The 21,016-nt window shown below is 36.4% G+C and overlaps 1 protein-coding gene across 6 annotated transcripts in view; it reads left to right on the top strand.

Moving 5' to 3' along the window:
• The window catches only part of LOC125236967 (nephrin-like), an 835,833-nt gene that overhangs the window by 794,649 nt on the left and 20,168 nt on the right, over positions 1-21,016 (top strand). For all 6 annotated transcript variants that reach the window (XM_048143884.1, XM_048143886.1, XM_048143883.1 and 3 more), the window contains exons 8-10: positions 14,916-15,066; positions 17,079-17,190; positions 18,633-18,811. In XM_048143884.1, coding sequence (XP_047999841.1) covers positions 14,916-15,066; positions 17,079-17,190; positions 18,633-18,811 — 442 coding nt within the window. The remainder of the gene's footprint in view (positions 1-14,915; positions 15,067-17,078; positions 17,191-18,632; positions 18,812-21,016) is intronic.

The following is a 21,016-nucleotide window of genomic DNA, read 5'->3' as shown; positions in this document are numbered from 1 at the left end:
AAGTTACCTTAGTAAGTTCAACTAAGGATTGAATCAACCTATGTTACATAGTTATGCCTAACAAGTTCATAATTGATTCAAGGTGTACAATGGTTAGGAATAACAAAACACCTAAGTTATTAGTTCAATCATACATTCCCTTGTTGTTTTTAGTAATCAGCTTTATTTGAATTATATAAGATCGTAATTGTAGTAATTAACTTAACGTCAACTAAGAGAAAACTGCTCTTAGTTGGTCTTCATTTTTTAGAGTGTACCGTACGTAATAATGTATGGCAGTCTAGGTGGCCTTTAATATATGAAATCAGGTGTTACTTTGCAAAAATCCATGATAATCAAAATCTAGAACATTCTTTTGCTAATCCGCGAATAAATAACGTGCTAGTCAGTCAGTGCTAACCCCAATAGTTCTGTTTCATAATGAATGTCATTAAAACACGACTGTAGATTTTATGAAACGAGTTAAAAGCGAGCTTTCATTATGGATATTCAAACGAGCTGAATTGGAAAACTTTGGAATAATGACTTAATAATTCAATATTTTATTAGAGTGTTAACTACCTATCCGACTTCGTGTTACGACTTTGATTGGGTTATCTAAAAATTAAATTATACAGTTACGTGTCTTGTAGCGATCATATTATTGAATCTGTACTAAATTACTAATACCTATTTAAATTGAAAAAGTTTGTCTGTCTATCTATTTGTGTGTTGCCTCTTAGCTGTTAAACGAATAGAGCTACTGATAATTTCACATTGAGACACTTTAAGTAGGTAATTTTAATTCCAAAGATGGGATAAAATTGAGAAAAATTATTGGAGCGCCTGTTCATTGATGCAAGCAAATGCTCAAATTGAGATTTTGCTCTTAGATTTTATCTAGGCGCTATACTTTAATTTGCTGGTACTGATTTCACACAGACGAAATCGCTGACATAAGCTTGTTAACGTAACAAAATCGTAAAAAGCCTAGTGCAAGAGAAAGGTCGTTAATTTTTAAATTCAGACACTTTAAATTTTCCTTTTGCAACTCAGTGAACGGCCTAAGCCGCTTGTCGCGACAGTATCGTTCAATATTGAAACTGTGAAAAGAAAACTTTGTACAGAAGTGTTCCGTTAATATTGGAAGTTTATATTTCATTTTCAATTCGCTTTTGAACCGGTGGTGTGGTGTAGCCAACATGCCAGTCGCTAGTAAAAGGCTTGAGTGGACGCTGGGAGCGGAGTTATCATATATGTATATGTCGCAGGGAAATGGCCAAAACAGAGATTTGATCAAATCTCTAAGGGATATGATCAAATCACGCAGGATGTCAAAATGGCGAATCCATTTTATCATTTCTCTAGAAAATTTCAGTTATTTGACCAAATCCCTGACTCTGTTTAGTGAAATCACAAAATCGGCCAATAGACACGCCACATTTTGTCATTTCACTAGATTTGTTTAGGGATTTGATAAAATCCCTGAACCATGACAGTAATTTGACGAAACGAACTCAAAAAGTCAACTAGTTTTAACATTTCGCTAAACAAATTTAGTGAAATGATAAAGATTCATTTGCTATATGGTATGGTGATTTCATTAAATCTCTGAACTGGTTTTGTGAATTGACGAAGGCAAGAATCTAATATATCCAATCTGATTTATTAGATTCTTGCCTTTGTCACTTGATTTGATTAAATCCCTAACTAGAACTAACTTAGTGAAATGGTAAAATAAAATGTCAAAATAGGTATTAAAAGTCAGTGGGCGAATTCTTTACAGCACTCATTTTACGCCGCTATCTAACCCATGAAGACATTTTAAGCAATTGAATCCGTTTTAAGAGTTTCGATAAATAAGAAAGAAAAATAGAAAAAGTGAAGAAACAATGCTAAAACTGTTTCATTTTAAATTATTTTCTTATTTATTAAAATATTTTGTCTTTTCACTGAACTCAGAGATTTAATGAAATCACCATACCATATACCAAATGAATCTTTATCATTTCACTAAATTTGTTTAGCGAAATGATAAAACTAGTTGACCTTACAAGCTAGTTTCGTCAACTCACTGTCGTGGTTCAGGGATTTTATCAAATTCCTAAACAAATCCAGTGAAATGACAAAACGTGGCGTGCCTGTTGGCCGATTTTGTGATTTCACTAAACAGAGTCAGGGATTTGGTCAAATGACTGAAATTTTCTAGAGAAATGATAAAATGGATTCGCCATTTTGACATCCTGCGTGATTTGATCATATCCCTTAGAGATTTGATCAAATCTCTGTTTTGGCCATTTCCCTGCGACATATATACTTTTATACCTCTATATGTGGGTAGAAGAATAAATTCCAGTCTTAGAACCAGCTTACGTGTACTCCTCCGTCTCAATACATATTTTACATGGCGCAGTCGCTAGGATACTAGAGTTGTGCCTGCTCGTTAACTGAAAAGATTGCACCCAACTAGTACGACCTCAGAAGTGTAGTGTGTTCTTTTAGGACATTTAGTACAGTAGTGCACCGAGAGAGCGAGAGACAAATTGTGTATATGGCGCACAGTAACGCTCGCTCGTACTAGCCGAGAGCAGATCGGCCGTTTCCGCGCGCTCTCGGTCCGAGTCAGTCGGTTCTAGTTCGGTTATGGTTGGATCACACGGATCGCTTTGCTGTCATTGTCACTTCTCGGCTCTTCGCTCCTTTCGCTCTCATTCTGTTGCGCGTGTGTGAGTGTACTAAATGTACTAGAGAGCAGAATCATTTGGGAGTAGTTAGGTCTAGTACAGTGCAGGGAATCGTGTCTTTTGTACTATTAGTACATGTACTACACAAGCCTACGAACGATGTAGGATACGAACCTAGCTCCCAAAAGGGAATCTGATTTCCACTCAGCGGTAGAAGTCGACTTTGGGATATATGGTCAAATGTGGTATGTGCGACAGGCTAGCAGCCTGTTACTGCAAAATCACGAATTTTCTTTCAATCCCTTAATCGCTAAGAGTGGCAGTTAAAACCTGAGCAGTTTTATGTGCACTGCTTACACTTTTTAGGAATACATGCGTGAGCCTGTGTGATTTAATAAATAACCTTTCTCTGAAATCTGTTTAAATTGTCTTCATTAATGAACCCTAAAATACCTGCGGAACTAAAGTTCCGAACACCGGCTGGAAAAACAATCGCGAAGGGAAATATCTTTAATGCCTCTCTGCTGTAATCGCATTAAGTTTAGTGATGTGACACTAAACATTTATATCGATAAAAAAATATTATAGCTCGCTTTCAAAAAATCTTCAGTTTTCAGGTTAAATTTTACGTAGTAAGTAGTAAACTGCTGACTTGTGTTATTGGTGGCCGCTTACAAATGTAAGAAGCACCTGGCAGCGGTTGGGTTGTTGGATCTATGACATCCGGAAAATTGCGGGTCACAGCTGGATGAGACTAGCTCAGGGCCTGAAAAAGTGGCGTACCTGAAACTATATAGGGGCCTATGCTCAGCAGTGGGCATTAAAGACTGACGATGATGATGATGTGAGTCGTTAGAAGTGCTTACAAAAATGAGTTAGTTGTCAGCGAACCCCAGGCTCTCATGAACCGTGTCAAATATTACGCAAGGAAGAAGATATTGAAGAGAAAAAAAGAAAAAAGAGGTATTTTTATTCATCCATGCATTTCATCAAACTTTTCGATCAAGAGCGTTTAGCCAAGGTCAACAAAGTTCAAGGCTACAACTCAACTACGGTCAAGGGCGAGGTCAGAATCTCAGCAACTGTGGGCCATTAAGTAGTCAATTATCCTTAAGATTAAGTTACTTTAATCTATTAGAGATCAATCAGACCTGCCTATTTAGTTTCTATTTAATTCAATTTGATAACTTATTAAGGAACTGGATCTGTAATTGAGCATAGTTTTGGTGATTCTCGTGAATTTTGCTATAAATTTTGACTTCCTTTTGCACGCATGAATTAACGTGACCGATTTTCGAGATTAAAATAAAATTGTGTCAAAAGCGTTATAAGTTGTCAAAATTGAATCTATTTTCTTTATTTTTCTTCTAGTTAAATCGGTGAAAACAGTTTCTGCTTAAATGGAAGAGTTTATGATTAATTTAATTTTAATTGTGTTACAACATGATTGTGCAATAAAATGTAAATAGAAGTTAATAATTATTTTACAGCTTAAGCACTTTTTATTTCGATGTAATGGTAATCAACACGCGTAGGGCTAGCTACCCATAGGCAATGCTCGTGCTTAGAACATTTGCTACTATTCATAATGTAATCATCTAATATTTATCCATAAAAGTGGAAACATTTCTCTCTTACCATAAATCTATTTCCAATAACAAAATTGACGAATCGCATCTACAAAATAAACACAAATTCACTAAAGCAAAACTCGCCCAAAGTTGCATTTCTACCAGCACAAATGTCCACCTGCCAATAAATTTAACATCGCAAACAAAATACAAACAACTGATAACCATTTGGCTTCCTTCCAGCGAGACGCGCCAAAATTTATCGATAAGCATCGCAGCACCAGTGCGAAAATTCGCGAAACTTTGTGAAATTTCGAGCAATTAATTCAAAGTTGGGGCGAAAAAATTATCGTACGTTAACTTCTAACTCTTGTCTGTTGAAAGGTCTTAAGTGATGCGAAAAGTCGATACAGATAATATCGTTTTGATAAATGTATCTGTGGATTAAAAAGCAAAAGAAACATGGCGGATTACCGCTGTTTTGGAAGGGATTATTGTATGATTGAAAAGGTGGGTTTTGTATTATTGATCGTTGAAAGCTTTTATTTCTTGAATATCTTTTCCGAGGTCTATTTTAGTTTTGTTAAGACGGTACAGGAGCGAAAATGGAAAGGACCCCCCCCCCCTTTCACTTTGAGAATTTTAGTTAAACATACTAGTGTTATTTACTAGATTTATTGAAAAAAAGGATCCATTCAGAACACCTCAGTTAAAAGATATTGCGAGAAAAATCTTTAAAATCGAGGTTCCGCTCTCGACTGTTTCCTCCGTCAAAACTTGATCAATCGTAACGAAATTTGAGTATCGGAATAACAATAAAATAGTCTGTGTCAGACCGTTTAGTTTTTTTGGCTAATTGTTACCAATTTTGAATACCACACCTTTTTTGCGCCATAATCAATAAGGCCGTTTTTGAAAAAATTTCATGGGCTCTAGCGTCTTTAACAATAAGAATATCAAAATAATAAAACGGTCCGACACAGATAAAAATAATAATAATATGTGTTGAAAAAATCATTGCTCTATCTTCAAGAACCAGGGAGGAAGGCTAAGGCATTGAACGAGACGGCGACGCAGCTGGCCCATTGGTTTGGAAGCAACGGATTAGCACTTAACCTTCGAAAGACGCATTTCATGCAGTTCAATTAATCAGGCCGCAAAGAAGCGCCGCTGGCTATAACAATCGATGGGACGCTACTAGACGAAACCACTAGCACAACATTTCTGGGCTTTGAAATAGACTCCGGGTTGAAGTGGGATCGTCATGTTGGCAAATTATGTAGCAAAGTAGCCAGCGCGTGCTTTGCCCTGAGTCGAGTCGTCAAGTCCGTGTCCCCGAAGGTTGCTCGAACATGCTATTTTGCAACAGTTCATTCTCTCATACAGTACGGGGCTGAGCTCTGGGGGCGCTGCGCTGAGTGGGAGAGAGTTTTTCGCCTCCAAAAACGTGCCATACGCATTATCTCACGAGTGCCGCTAGATACCCCGGCGAAATTGCTGTTTAAAGAACAAGGCATACTCACATTACCCGCAGTGGTGATTATGCAGGTAGCTGTATACGTACGTGAACACCTTACGTCCTATAAAATGAACGCAATGGTACACAGGTACAATACGCGTAATGCAAACAAGCTCGTGGGTGTCAGCCGCAAACTTGAGAAGCCGTCCAAGCTAACTCACGTGATGGGCCCGACGGTCTACAACAAGTTGCCGAGCTCTGTTACTGACGCAACGAGTCTGCACAGCTTTAAGCGCCGGTTAAAACACTGGCTTATTGAGCGCCCGTTTTATAACTACAATTAATTTTTAATGTATAAGAGCAGTTAGCCCTTTATTTATTTTTTATAATTTTATGAGCCATGATTATTTTATTTTTATTAATGCACATTTGTTATTACAATTTTTTGACTGAAAATGATCAATGCTATTTTTATGATTAATTTTACTGTATTGTAAAATAATGTATAAGTAATTTCTATTTCTGACTTGCAAATTGGTTTTATAAAATAAATGACTATGACTATGACTATGAAATAGTCGAGAGTGTTTGTATGGAGAATTGACCCCTGCTGTAACGTCTTAACCGATGATGCAAAATAATGTACGTATATATAATCATTTTACATTCGTAGAGACTGTCATTAGGCATTAAGTCCGCCATTTGTATTTTTATTGCATTTGTGCAATAAATAAAGTTGAAATAAAGACTGAATTAATTAACGATGAATTCATGTTATCGATAAGTACCACATCCCTTTTTCAGTCTTTACTCTCCCGTACATATTAATTAGCTTATTTTTTAAAAATGGCCGCCCGGTGGTTTATTTCGTTTCTTATTTAAATATCGTAAATTAAGAATTAATGAATACTAAGCGGACGACACGGCTGGCTTACTAATTGGTACCAAAACGTTTTTAAGCTTCAAAAAGATAATTTTCGGTTGAATAGAACTTTTTATCATTTTTTTATCGTCTGGGGAAAATAGCTTTTTACCACGTTGGTGGTAAACGAGTACACAGGCCTCTGGCCTCTGGGCAGGCCAGGTAATGCCATCGTAGCCTATTGACGGTTCCAACAAGGGTGTAACATGCGCATTGTCAACCCTTCAAAAAGCGACACATTCCTTATTTGGACCTTTTAAATTAGGGTACCATTTAATGATCTAATTCATTGTTTCCTGCTACCTAAAGGTTATCTGGTAGAGATCGCTTTTTAGCGATAAGACCGCCTATTGTTACCTAGTTGTTAAACGTGATCCATCTTTTGTGTATTTTTTTGCTGAATGGTGCACAATAAAGAATATTATACAGGGTGTAAACTCAATACGGGCGAACCTCTTAACGGTGGTGAGTATAGGACATAAAAAATGGAATTCGATAATTTTTACTTACAATTGAAAATTTTTTTTTATCCATACAAATTAATTCGGCCCGCAACGTAATGCAAACACACTCGCGTTAAACGCTCGTTGACAGTTGTCATTGATTGTCATCGCAACCACGTTTACAGTACATTGCTGCTGGGAATTTTTTCAAAAATTCATTATGGGGTGAAAATTAAGAGTAGCTCAAAAACACCTCTTAATTAATCATAACAATATTGAATTGTATGCCTGGTTACATTTATCGCCCTTATTAGGTTTACGCACTGTATATGTATATATGCCTGTGTGGTGACGGGTTAAGAATTTCACCACCCCCTTTCTTCCCGTGGGTGTCGTAGAAGGCGACTATGGGATATGGGTTAAATTGTGGCGTAGGCGAGAGGCTGGCAACCTGTCACTGCAATGTCACAGTTTCGTTTTCTTTCAACCCCTTATTTGCCAAGAGTGGCACTGAAGCTTTAGTAGTTTCATGTGTTCTGCTTACCCCTTTATGGGATACAGGCGTGATTGTATGTATGTATGTTGTATGTATATGTATATATACCGCCAGCCAAAACAGACCATTTCAATACATAATCTTGCAGTCTGGCTCTGTCGCGCCACTACAGATCAATAGAGGTAGTCAGCTATACGAAACGCTTACGAAGCGCTGCGACGTTGGCTAGTTGGCTACCCTGTTTGTTACCCTGGGGTATTAGAAGCACTCGTGTTGAGGTCTCTGTTGAACTAGTCACACTTAAAAAAACCCGACCAAGAGCGTGTCGGGCCACGCTCAGTGTAGGGTTCCGTAGTTTTCCGTATTTTTTTCAAAAACTACTGAACCTATCAAGTTCAAAATAATTTTCCCAGAAAGTATTTATAAAGTTCCACTTTTGTGATTTTTTTCATATTTTTTAAACATATGGTTCAAAAGTTAGACCCCCCACTAACTTTTGAAAACCCCTCCCCCCCGGACACACTTTTTTTCGTTTAGGAGCGATTATTTCCGAAAATATTAATATTATCAAAAAACGATTTTAGTAAACCGTTATTCATTTTAAATACCTATCCAACAAATACCTATCACACGTTGGGGTTGAAAAAAAATCAGTCCCCACTTTACATGACGGGGTACCCTAACAATTTATTTTACCACTTTGTAGGCGCGATTGATATACATATTGGTACCAAATTTCAGCTTTCTAGTGCTAACGGTCACTGAGATTATCCGCGGACGGACGGACAGACAGACATGGCGAAACTATAAGGGTTCCTAGACTACGGAACCCTAAAAATATAGAAAGTTAACGTAAATAGTAGAAAGTTAAGGTAACGAAAATAGTCCGTATATTTTTCACACTACTACTTATTAGGTACTATTATAACTAACCCCCATTTCTCTTGTTGCACGCTACAGAATGGGACTACGCGAATGGTAAGTGTTATTCCATAACATAAAAAAATCCCATGGTAATAGCTTTGATCATTGATACAGTCAGCCTCTATAGTAGCGAATGAAACAACGCACCAAAAGTATCTGACATCCGGAATAACTTTTCACCGTAGGTACGAAACCCGGAGTGCGCGAGCCAGAAAACTACCCCTTGTACCTCTCAGACTCACCAAATCGAAAAATCTCGTTCATGCCATGGGTCGCAAGGTTTATAATCATCTTCCGAGCGAAGTTGTCGCGGCTCCTAGTGCGTCAGCGTTTTTTTTTTTTATACCACGTCGGTGGCAAACAGGTATACGGCCCGCCTGATGTAAAGCGGTCACCGTAACCTATGGACGCCCGCAACTCAAGGGGTGTCACGTGCGCGTTGCCGACCCATTAGAAACTTGTACATGTACACTCCTTTTTTGAAGAACCCCATACTTAAAATTAAATTGAAATAGTGACTTGTCGAGCAGGCTTTTTATAACTACAATGAGTTATTTATAATAAGATAATTTTATTGTATTTTCATTAAGTATACTGTTGTAGTTTATATGAAAAAAAAAAATTGTACACAAGTGTAATGTGATTTGACGTGTAATATGATTTTACCAATAAAATATGATTGTGATTATGGTTATAAATACACACTGTATAGATAAATATGTACAGTTCGTGGTCAGAAATGTAAAAGTTTAATTATTTTTCTATGTACATATAGACAAGACACACATCTCTTTTTACTTAGCGGTTACAGAATGGTAGTTACTTCGTTGTTTGATTCGCTACTTTTGATTCTGACATTTTAGTACTAAAATTTTTAAGCCAGTTTTAAAATAAAATTAGGTTTTATATAAAATCCGGGCGTTGGCATCAACGATGAATTATTGCAATCCATAAATTGCAGTTTGAGCAAAGTTTAAAATAGTGGAAAGATTGTTCCAAACCTGTGACGAAAATATGTAAATGTATACCACTTTATAACTACATTAATGTATTCACGATGTTAATCTACAAACTTGTACGGAACTCTACGTAGGTGTTCGGATTCGACTTGAAAGTTTTTTTTTAAATACCTCGTGCCTCTGCCCACTTCTGGAAATTAAAAATGTACTTATGTAGGACAGTCTAGTGTTACAACACGGGTGTACAGTGAGTTGCGAAAGTGCATGTCGAATTTATCAATTAATTTATTCATAATTTCTCCATCTTATTTTACATCTCACTGTAGAAAGGTTTCTCATATGCCCCATAGCTCATAATTCGTATAAGAAGCTAGAGAACATAATTTTTAACAACATTTGTATTACTACTAGGGAACAAATCAAATTATTTTATTGAATATTTTTTGATTTGTTATTTTTTTCAAGTAGTGACACTCCTATATAAATTGAAATAGATATCATACACGAAAGAAAAAAACGACAAGGCCCACGGGTGGCCGAGCCGGGAATCGAACCCGGGTTTTCAGCTTACGCGGCTAACGTCTTCACCACTAGACCACGCGCCCGCCGTGGTACCCGACGAAATTTCTCTGGTGTATGTTATCTCTGATAAGGCTAGGCGCCTTTTGACCAACTCTAAGGGCGAGCAATTAGTGCTTGCACCTCCTATACAAATCCTTTGCAGGATTACGATATAGCGAGAGAGATGGTGCTGCCATCTATACCAGTGGGACTTGCCGTTTTTTCTTTCGTGTATGATATCTATTTCAATTTAACATTTGTATTATAAAAAGGTAGCTATTATAAAAAACTGACACGAATCTTATAAAAATTCATACGATTAACGCGCCATTTTGCCTGAAAAGCCTCCGATATCACTTTAATTTTTCATCAACCTAAATCGCTCCCAACTTTCATCCAATAAAACTTGGCAGATTTTTCCCTAAATTTATTACTTTGCGTAAAGGCCTGTTTACATATTGATTAGTGATTAGTGCAGGTGTTAAGTGATTAGTAAAAACAACGTGTAAAGGCTGTTAAGTCATACCTCGGACAGTCAAGTGCAAAAATACGTATCGAAATAATCGTCTCATAATTATGGTACTACGCTCTTATTACACCGGACTACGATGCTATAGGTCATATTTTTGAGTAAGATGTGTACACTCATATTTTTACACTCGACTGGACAATAGCGACCAAATATATGAAAGAAATGCGTTCCTAAGCACAGTCTGTCGTGCAGGAGAACGCGTACCATACCTGTGTGAGTGAGATATGACAGATCGACTGGTCGTGTTCTTGACGGGCGATAACTGTGAGGTAACCGAGAGCACTTTCAGCGGGAAGCAGGGGAGTGGCCATATTGTCATACTGTGGTTAAGTCACAAGTGCGAGTGCGAAGTGCGAGTGTATAGTAAAGTGATCTATTTTGCCTGTTAAGTACTCCCCCGCACACCCATAAATATACTTCCCTCGCTCCAACATATCTCTTTCTCTCTCTCCACAAATATCGTTGTTGGTCGTGCTCCCCTTTGCACTTACATGAAGCACAACGAATCATCATCATATCATAATCAGCCCTTTATCGCCCACTGCTGAGCATAAGCCTCTCTTCTTACTAGACCACTACTACGCCACTTGTCCCGATCCTGAGCTAGTCTCATCCAGTTGTGACCCGTAATTTTCCGGATGTCGTCCACCCAACGAGCCAACGGATGCCAAGCGCTTCAAATCTGTAAGCGGCCACAACTAAACAATGCGTAAACGACTACTAAACACTTAACACTTATCCGGATAAAAAAAGTTAACTAATCACTTAACACCTGCACTTGCTACTTCACAAAGTGTAAACGAGCCTTAAGAGGGTGTAATAGGCAGTGATAGGTCCAAGGGCGCAGTAAAATTTTAATTTGTCCCCTTGGGGGCAAAGTGACAGTCTTTGAGAGTTAAGACGTAAGGGGAGTGCTGGGTGTCGCCTGTTCATACAAATAATGGAAAATGTCCTCTCTATAATGGAAAATATTATTAAGAGAATTTGATAAGTATTACTTTTCCTTGAAAAATCAGGAGTGAAGTAATTTCATTTTTTAATGCTGTATCTAACTGTCATAATAAATACAAATATTGAAAAATGTAACGTAGGAACATTGCCAGATTTGTACCATAATATGTACGACCATGTATGTAAGTTAGCAGTGATTTTGACGGCCCGCCGATACGAATGATAATGAAGTATTCAGATTTATATAAAAAAATAATTATTTTTATTGAATAATAACTCTTACGGGCTTACAGGTAATCCTAAACCGCATCAATCGTTATTTATTCTAACCTGTAATGCACAAAAGAAAGCATTAAAGTACAAAGGGCGGACTTAATGCCATAAAATATTCTTTACCAGTCAACTTTTAGGAAAAATAGACAGAGATTGCAGTTGCAGGGCTATCAAAATTGTTTATCTTAGCTTTGTATGTATTTATGAATAAAATAATCAAACTGTTTAAAAAAAAGTAAGGGGAAAATGGGAACTACATTTGTATGAAGAAGCTGTCGCGCCTTTCCTCTCGAGGACCTAAAATATGTGATGGGGCAGAAAGTTTGATAATATTTTGAGGGTGCCTAATGGGATTTGGAAATTTAAAAGCGTTTGAGTTAATTTTAATCTGAAGAAGTTTATGTTTCATCAGATTCTTATGATCAAGTCTAGCATTTGACAATTATACAAAATACAATATATACATTCTCTTGCGAGTAACGTTTATAAACGTCGCTCCATAAGCGATAACTACACTTTAATTGACATACTTACCTTGTTTGAAAGCAATAAAATAAACAAATACTTTTTGGGGACACCTTACACAGATCAACTTAGCCCCAAACTAAGCGAAGTTAGTACTATGGGTGCTAAGCGATGATATATTGTACATACTTAAATAGATAAATACATATTTATATAAGGTACAGCGGGGCAAATCTCGATTGGGGGGCAAATGTAACTGGTCCATTTTTTCCATGTTCTACAATGTTTGCAATGACTTTGCATTATTAAATAGAGTAGGCCACGTCTTTGCCTTTGGCTAGTCTGTGGTCAAGAGTAAGCCCATTTATAATAAAAAAAATAAAAAAAAGAGTGTCCACCGGTTATAATTATATAGTAGCCGTGTTCAGTGGATACGTGTAAAACTCAACATTATAGTGTAATAATGGATCAGTTACTATTGTCCCACATAGGGTTGCAAAAAAACTATTTTTTTTTCTGGCTTGAAAAAAACAAGAAAAAAACCGTGAAAAAAAACATTTTTTTTTTCTGGAGTATGTTTTTTTTTCTAAAGTACGAAATCTCAAAATTTGAAAGTAGTTAATACTTTTATACGGTTTTTTAGACTTAATGTTAACTATTAAACGAATTTAATCAAATAACTTTAATTTCTGGTCTCATAAAAGTAACATTTACGAAATCTGTAGTTGGTAGTTATCACTTTTTACTGTTGGCAACACCACCGCCTCTCCACGCTACACGCAGCATCGGGGATTCCCCAATAAACGTTTGTATACTGAATGTTAATTGAATTAAAATTTACGTTATAGTTATTGAAACACGTTACAACTCACGAAAAACCGTTATTGTCGTATTATTTGTTCATCTGAAAAAAAAACATTTTCAGAAAAAAAACCAAGGTGCTCGGTTTTTTTCATGTTTTTTTTTTCACAATTCTGAAAAAAAACATTTGGTTTTTTTTTCTATTTACAACCCTAGTCCCACAGTCTAGATTTGCCCCGCTGTACCTTACATGGAAAACATCCATGACTCAGGAACAAATAAAGCAATATTTTTATATCTCCCGGTCAATATAAGTCTAATGAATTAAATTTATTTGTGTAAATAATGATTATGATAATGATTTCAGGCTTAACTCTAAGGTTATCAATAGATTCAAAGTCTTATTTCAAACTGTAACCATCTCACATAGGAGTTTGTTAAGTACCTATACTCCATGTTTGCCTTCCATCCCAACTCCCAAAACTTCCCAAGTATTTGCAATGTAAATCATTAATTAGATATGCATGGAAAATAACAGGCCCGTTCGACATGTCCCCTGCCTGCTAAACGCCCACATCTTAAAAAATGACCTAAAAGAATATAAATTTTGAAAAAAAAAGAAAACCAAGACATAGTATACCGATTTTCATCAAACATGGTTTTAAGACATTTTTGTATATCAGTAAAATGTGTAGATCTGTTTGAGTTAATCGTGTTATATTTGGGATTGGATTGCTATTCAATATATACTGCTTCAGTCTAGTGTCAAATGAAATTTCATTAATTTAGGAAATGTTTCTATAGGATAGCTAAATCGGTCACATTTTTTCTAAATACTAAGAGGACACAATTCAAAAACATTCAAAAGTTTGTGCAAGACCACTATTCAAATAAATTATCACGTTATACCGGGATATTTGGATTTGTAGCTATATTGCAAGAAAAAATATTTCATATTTTTATGAAGGTGTGTAGCCATCTTCGAAAAAAGCTTTAAAAAATACTTTTTTTCGACGATTCTGAACCTGAATCTGCAAAAATCTCAAAAATCCTTAAATATGAGATGTGGTCGTTTAGTACGCCCGTTCAACATGTGTATTGCTATGAAGCAATTTATTTAATACATACACATTATGCGTTAACAGTGTAATGAAATTATAGGGCTTGGCAAAGAGTTTTAAGATGAAGTTGTACCCGTCACATCTACATGAATATTTACATTTTGGTGCCGTGAACCAGAATGATAAATAATGAGAAATCCATACTAATATTATAAAAGGGAAAGTGTGTGTGTCTGTTTGTTTGTCCGTCTTTCACGACAAAACGGAGCGAGGAATTGCCGTGATTTTTTAAGTGGAGATACTTGAAGGGATGGAGAGTGACATAGGCTACGTTTTGTCTCTTTCTAACGCGAGCGAAGCCGTGGGCAAAAGCTAGTTGTATAATAAACGATGTCTCAAAAGAGGAAATCAATCCGAGCGTGTGACCAGTATTGTAGCATATATGATGAGAATCTTCTCAAATTATTCTCAAATGTAGATATAATAAGAAAAATATATTTATTAACTCTCTTGAACTTATGGCCTCTCGACACTATCCCAAACCTTGGAAATTCACCAGAAACGAATATATTAAAATTTTAAAGTGGAAAATGTATAATTGTACGATTGAAGTTTTACCCAAGGCAATATTTATTTTTTTCTACTTTTAATGCAAATCTATGCATAGAATCATCATTGGCAGACGAAATGCTTGTTTTTTGGTTCCGTTGCGTCATCTGACTCGGTGTAGCATTTATCAGGAGTATGGTTCGCAGCATTTCGTATCTTCTTTTTACCGCCATTCATACTCCTTTCTTTGTGCTGAATATTGACAATCAAACCATTCTATTTCAGAGAGACTCAACCTACGAAACTATGGCGAACCTCACGTTCACGGTGACTCGGTTCGAGAACGGACGTCAGTTCACCTGCAAGAGCCAGAATGAAGTCAACAAGATCATCAATGAGGAGCCGCTCGTCAGGACCAAGGATATGGAGGTTTGGTGTAAGTAGCCTTACTTCCATTGAATAAAATAGAATAGAATTCAATTATTTGTAAACAGTAAACTTACAGAAATATTTTTTAAGAAAAAAAACTGCCGCCTTTGGAGTTCTGGTGAAAGCTACTTGCGAATGTTGGATTATGTAGAAATGTGTAGGTATTTTTAAACTGCTTTTAATGCTTTAATTATTTGATGGCAACAAAAATCAATATACGTATACCATTAAGGTTTGAGGAGTTTCCTCAATTCCTCATGAATCCGATTATAAGAAATCGAAGCTTGACAAAATTTGACTTGAAAAGTCAATATGCTTAACAAATATAACTAAATAAATGTTACTGTTCTGAACTTAAATGCATGCTGTTCTTATAAAAATACCAAAGTCACTATAAGTGTGCCGTTCAGATTTGAGGAGTTCGGTTCTGAACATCATCTGCAGTTCCACTGCACCAAATTTCACTGTTCTGGACGTAAGTGCATGCTGTTCTTATAAAAATACCAAAGTCACTATAAGCGTGCCGTTCAGATTTGAGGAGTTCCGTTCTGACCATCATCAGCAGTTCCACTGCACCAAATGTCACTGTTCCGTACGTAAATGCATGCTGTTCCTTTAAAAACACAAAAATCGCCATATGTATGCCTTTCAGATTTGAGGAGTTCCCTCGATTTCTCCAGGATCCCATCATCAGAAGCTTGTATCAGAACTGGGCTCTGAGAAAAATGGGACCAATCTGTATACATATACATTCAATCAAAAAAAAAATTTCAAAATCGGTCCAGTAACGACGGAGATATCGAGGAACAAACACTTAAAAAAAATACAGACGAATAGAGAACCACCTTCTTTTGAGAGATTTGAGGCGGCGGTTAAAAAGGAAAATATTACAAATAAGGAGACATCAAAAAGAGAAGATGCCAGGAAATGGTCTAATCTCAGCATATTGTATTATAAATTATATTCTATATTGCAGCTAACTTCCAGCGCTGATCTTCCGATTGAACTAGTAGTATCTATTACTAAAGGTCCAGGATCGAGTGGCGCGGAGAGAGAGTGGTGAAAAGTGTCCACATGTCGCTTTGAAGGCGCCCTCAGTCTAACAGAGTCGGGTGAAGCCTGACCCAAAGCTAGACGCCTTCGGCGCTCTCATATTTAGACACGGCCGCAAAGGGTTCAAAGTCTTCCTTAGGCACCAACATTCTTAAAGAATCTTGCTAAGCACATGGTCCATAGCCAGGCGCCTCAGACGCCCTCAGGGCTCAGCCACGACATTGGTCTAAGCGCGACAGCGGTGAGCAGCAGCCATACATTGGAGCGAGACACAGCGATGGGACTTTTCATTCGCACGTATGGCTGCCGCTCGCCGCTGTCGCGCTTAGACCAATGTCGTGGCTGGGCCGTCATACTTAAAGTTCAACAAAGTTTGAGCTTGTGACCTCCGTATTGAAAGTCAGTACATTCTTATCACTACCGTTATTTGGTCGCCAGGCGGTCTAGCACAACTTGCGCTCTCCGCGAGTTCATACCTACTTGAAGTCGCGCTTGATGTATAGACTCGCGCAACGCGCAAGTTGTGCTAAACAGCCTGGTGGTAGATAGTGGTCAATAAAAATATTTTTTTTTTACCACACCAACTGGTAAAGGCTTTCTTTGCTATTCGAAAACAAATAGCAAAATTGCATTTTATCCACAAGGGGGCAAAGTAATTTCATACAAACTTTCACTCGATGTCTTATAAGATCTGGCTGATAGATTTTACCTGAAAATGATGATTTTGAATCATAAATAGTGAATAAATTTATGGATTGGATTTATTTTGATGTTTTATAGTCAGTATTTTGTTCGTTTTGGTGTGGTGAAAAATTTTATTTAACCTTCGTGCCTTGATACCCTCGCAAGATTCCAGCGAGTGGTTCAATATTGGAATCTTTCGCTTGCTCAGGTATCAATATTCAGACGTGCGGTTAAACAACTACTTTGCCCCCTTGTAAAACAAATAACTATTTTCAATTGCAGACCGTCCAATAGTCCACGTGAACCCACCCAACTTCACCGTCCTGCAGGACTCTAAGATCCTCCTCAAATGCGAGTATGAGAGCAACCCCTCTCTTCTTACTGACGTTGCATGGTAAGTTTAAAACCATTTGACTAGCAAAGATGTCCACTGATACATTTCTGAAAAATATTGTAAATTTGGATCACGAAATTCACGAATAGCCTCAATATCAAAGAACTGATAAAAATGTATAGGCTGGCAGAGCACATGATACTGAACAAGATGTACTAGATTTCGTAAATGACCCTAGAAGTTTATGTTACTTTCCTTTTTATAAGCATAAATTCATTTTGCGAAGTTTCCTAAAGCATAATATACATAAAGTATATTAACCATTTAACCATTTTGACGTTTGTTCTACTCATTCGACCTACCTACCTACCTATGTATTGAAATTCTTATTGTTGAAATGCGTTTTTGTTTTAAGTACTTGTTTTAAGTAGTTATAGCACTAGACCCTACTCATAGTGTTGTGTTCCTGTCGGTGAGTAAGGCTGCCAGAGCTCAACGAGGGTGCGGTGTGCTGATGACGGGATGACTTACAGAACTAACTTGTTCCGTCTATTGTCCTTTGAGTCGTCGGCAACCCGAACCCTCCTTAGAACTTGTACACTCCTTTTTGCTGTGTACTTAACACAGCAAAAGTGAATGTGCAAGTTTCTAATGGGGTGGCAACGCGCATGTGACACTGTTTGAGTTGCAGGCATCCATAGGTTACAGTGACCGCTTTACATCAGGCGGGCCGTATGCTTGTTTGCCACCGACGTAGTATTAAAAAAAAAAGTATAATGGCAAGTATTTTGCCCCTACCAATTAAAGGGTTAATGCGAAGTATAATCTGATTTATTTTTTTCTCCAAATCTTTTTTTTTATTCAAGCACAAACAGTCATACAATATACATAATTATGTAAACTTAGCTTTAAAGCCAAATTTTAATCAATTATAGTTCTATAGTTCTCCAAATTACAAAAAGCGAGTTACAATAAGAGTATTAAAGTATATTACCTACTATAAGGCTTAAAATAGGCATTGTAGTTAAATACATTAAGAATTGTGATGGAAGTACAGTCTGAATACTTATAATATACGTACTAATTATTTTAATAGAAAATCTTCCTGCAAAGCAAGCTATCATTTTACCCCATTGCTCATTGATAATATATTTGCTAATAAATATTGGTCGCGGCTTCGAACCCCGGCTCATACCAATGAGTTTTTTGAAACTTATGTGCGAAATGTCATTTGATATTTGCCAGTCGCTTTTCGGTGAAGGAAAAGATCGTGAGGAAACCGGACTAATTCCAATAAGGCTCAGTTACCCTTCGGGTTGGAAGGTCAGATGGCAGTCGCTTTCGTAAAACTAGTGCCTACGCCGAATCTTGGGATTAGTTGTCAAAGCGAACCCCAGACTCCCATGAGCCGTGGCAAATGCCGGGATAACGCAAGGAATAAATAGAATAAAATAGAAATAATTTATGATGCTCATTGTTAATATATTTCAAACCATTTCCAGGTACAAAGACGACGAAAAAATCGACGTGAACTCCTCCCATTACACCGGAGGCACCATCAACCAGCCAGCCCTCATCATCCACAGCGTCACTGGCAATGACAGTGGCAACTACACTTGTGAACTAAAGAATGACGTTGGCAATAGCACTAGTGATAATGCCATCGATGTCAACGTTTTATGTAAGTATCAAATTATCATGTTCTTTTCTATCATCATTCATAACGTTACTGGCAGTGATAGTGGCAACTATACTTGTGAGCTTAAGAAAGACGTCGGGAATAGCACTAGTGATAACGATATTAATGTTAATGTGCTGTGTAAGTATTACATTATTGTCGTCATCCAAAATGTCACCGTCATTGGTAATAACAGTGGCAATTATATTTGTAAACTTAAGTATGACGTTAGGAATAGTACTACTGATCATGCTATTGATGTTAATGTGCTGTGTAAATATTACATTATTGTCGTTATCCAAAATGTCACCTTCATTGGTAATAACAGTGGCAATTATATTTATAAACTTAATGTCATACACATTGGGAAGTACTTACCTAAATATTGTAACAATATTTTCTTTAAACATCACTGGAACACACTGTTACAATTACACCTGGCAATCAATAATTATTATGAGATTCGACTCCCGAGATTAATTTCTATATCTTTCCATCTTTTTCAATCATCAGCAACTAATCAAAACTTTATTTATTCAATTCAATTCAATTCAAAATATCTTTATTCATGTAGGCCTAGTTACAAGCTCTTATGAATAGTTCATTACATATATATTATGATCTTATTCTAACCTAATTATCAGAGCAATTTATTGTTGTAAATTATTGTTCATAATAATATTGAGTCTATAATATACAATTTCATATAAAAATAATCGTTAAACAAAAAATATATAATTAGGTATATGTATATATAAAAATACATGTCTAGAATATTTCTAGGAAAAATCCAATGTCCAAAAAAATACAATATTAATTTCATCAACAATAATCATAATAAAAAACGTAAAAATAAGAAACCATTTCGAATAACAATTAATCCCACGTTGTTTTATCATTCATGTAGTCTTGTGTTGTATAATAAGCTTTAGAAATGAGTACACGCTTTACATGATTCTTAAATTTATTAATTGACAAGTCAGTAATATGATTCGGAAGTTTATTATAAAATCGAACACAATTACCCATGAATGATTTTTTAATTTTACAGAGCCGTGTGAAGGGCACCGCGAGTTTATGTTTATTTCTAGTATTTATATTATGTACATCACAGTTTTTCTTAAAATTACAAATGTTTTTATGTACATACATAATATTCTCATAAATATATTGACAATGCACTGTCATTATATTAATGTCCTTAAATTTATCTCTAAGTGAGTCTCTATGGTTCATTTTATATATTGCTCGAATAGCCCTCTTCTGCAGAATAAATATGGTATTTATCTCTGAAGCACTGCCCCAAAGTAAAATACCATATGACATAATGCTGTGAAAGTAACTAAAATAAACTAATCGAGCTGTTTTCACGTCTGTTAACTGACGGATCTTGCTCACTGCAAAAGCTGCAGAACTAAGTCTATTCGAGAGGTTAACAATATGGGGACCCCACTGAAGTTTAGAATCTAAAGTTATACCAAGAAAAACTGTACTATCTACCAGTTCCGATTCCTCATCCTTCACAACGACACTTGTTTGCTCATTCCTTACGTTACTATTAGTGACAAACTTAATACATTTAGTCTTTTTTTCATTTAATAATAAATTATTAGCATTGAACCAGTTCACTACTTTAGAGATAGCATTGTTTACATCACTGTGAGCTTGTTGCTGTCGTTTGAGTTTGAAAATAAGTGAGGTGTCGTCTGCAAACAATACTATATCATGGTGGGTCTTTACAAGGAATGGCAAGTCATTTATGTAGATAAGGAACAGGAAAGGCCCCAATATTGATCCCTGTGGTACACCCATAGAGACCAATGACCCAGTTGATCTCTGTCCATTGACATCTACCCTTTGTATTCTACCATTTAAGTAGGACTTGAGTAAATTTAGTGCTGATCCTCTGATTCCATAATAATGTAGTTTCCTGATCAATGTTTCATGACAAACACAGTCGAAGGCCTTAGATAAATCACAAAAGATACCTAAAGCATCTTGTGACTCCTCCCAGGCATCGAAAATATGCTTAATTAGCTCAACACCAGCATCGGTTGTCGAGCGACCCCGTGTGAAGCCAAATTGCTTATTATGCATTAAATTATTAACGTTAAAATGTCGTACTAATTGAGAAAGAACTAATTTTTCAAATATTTTACTGAAAGTTGGCAGCACAGATATTGGTCTAAAGTTAGTGGGGTCAGAGTG

Source organism: Leguminivora glycinivorella, chromosome 20 (assembly GCF_023078275.1).
Source record: "Leguminivora glycinivorella isolate SPB_JAAS2020 chromosome 20, LegGlyc_1.1, whole genome shotgun sequence".
NCBI lineage: Eukaryota > Metazoa > Arthropoda > Insecta > Lepidoptera > Tortricidae > Leguminivora > Leguminivora glycinivorella.
Note: the sequence above shows the minus strand (reverse complement) of the source record. Positions and strands in the feature narration are given on the sequence as shown.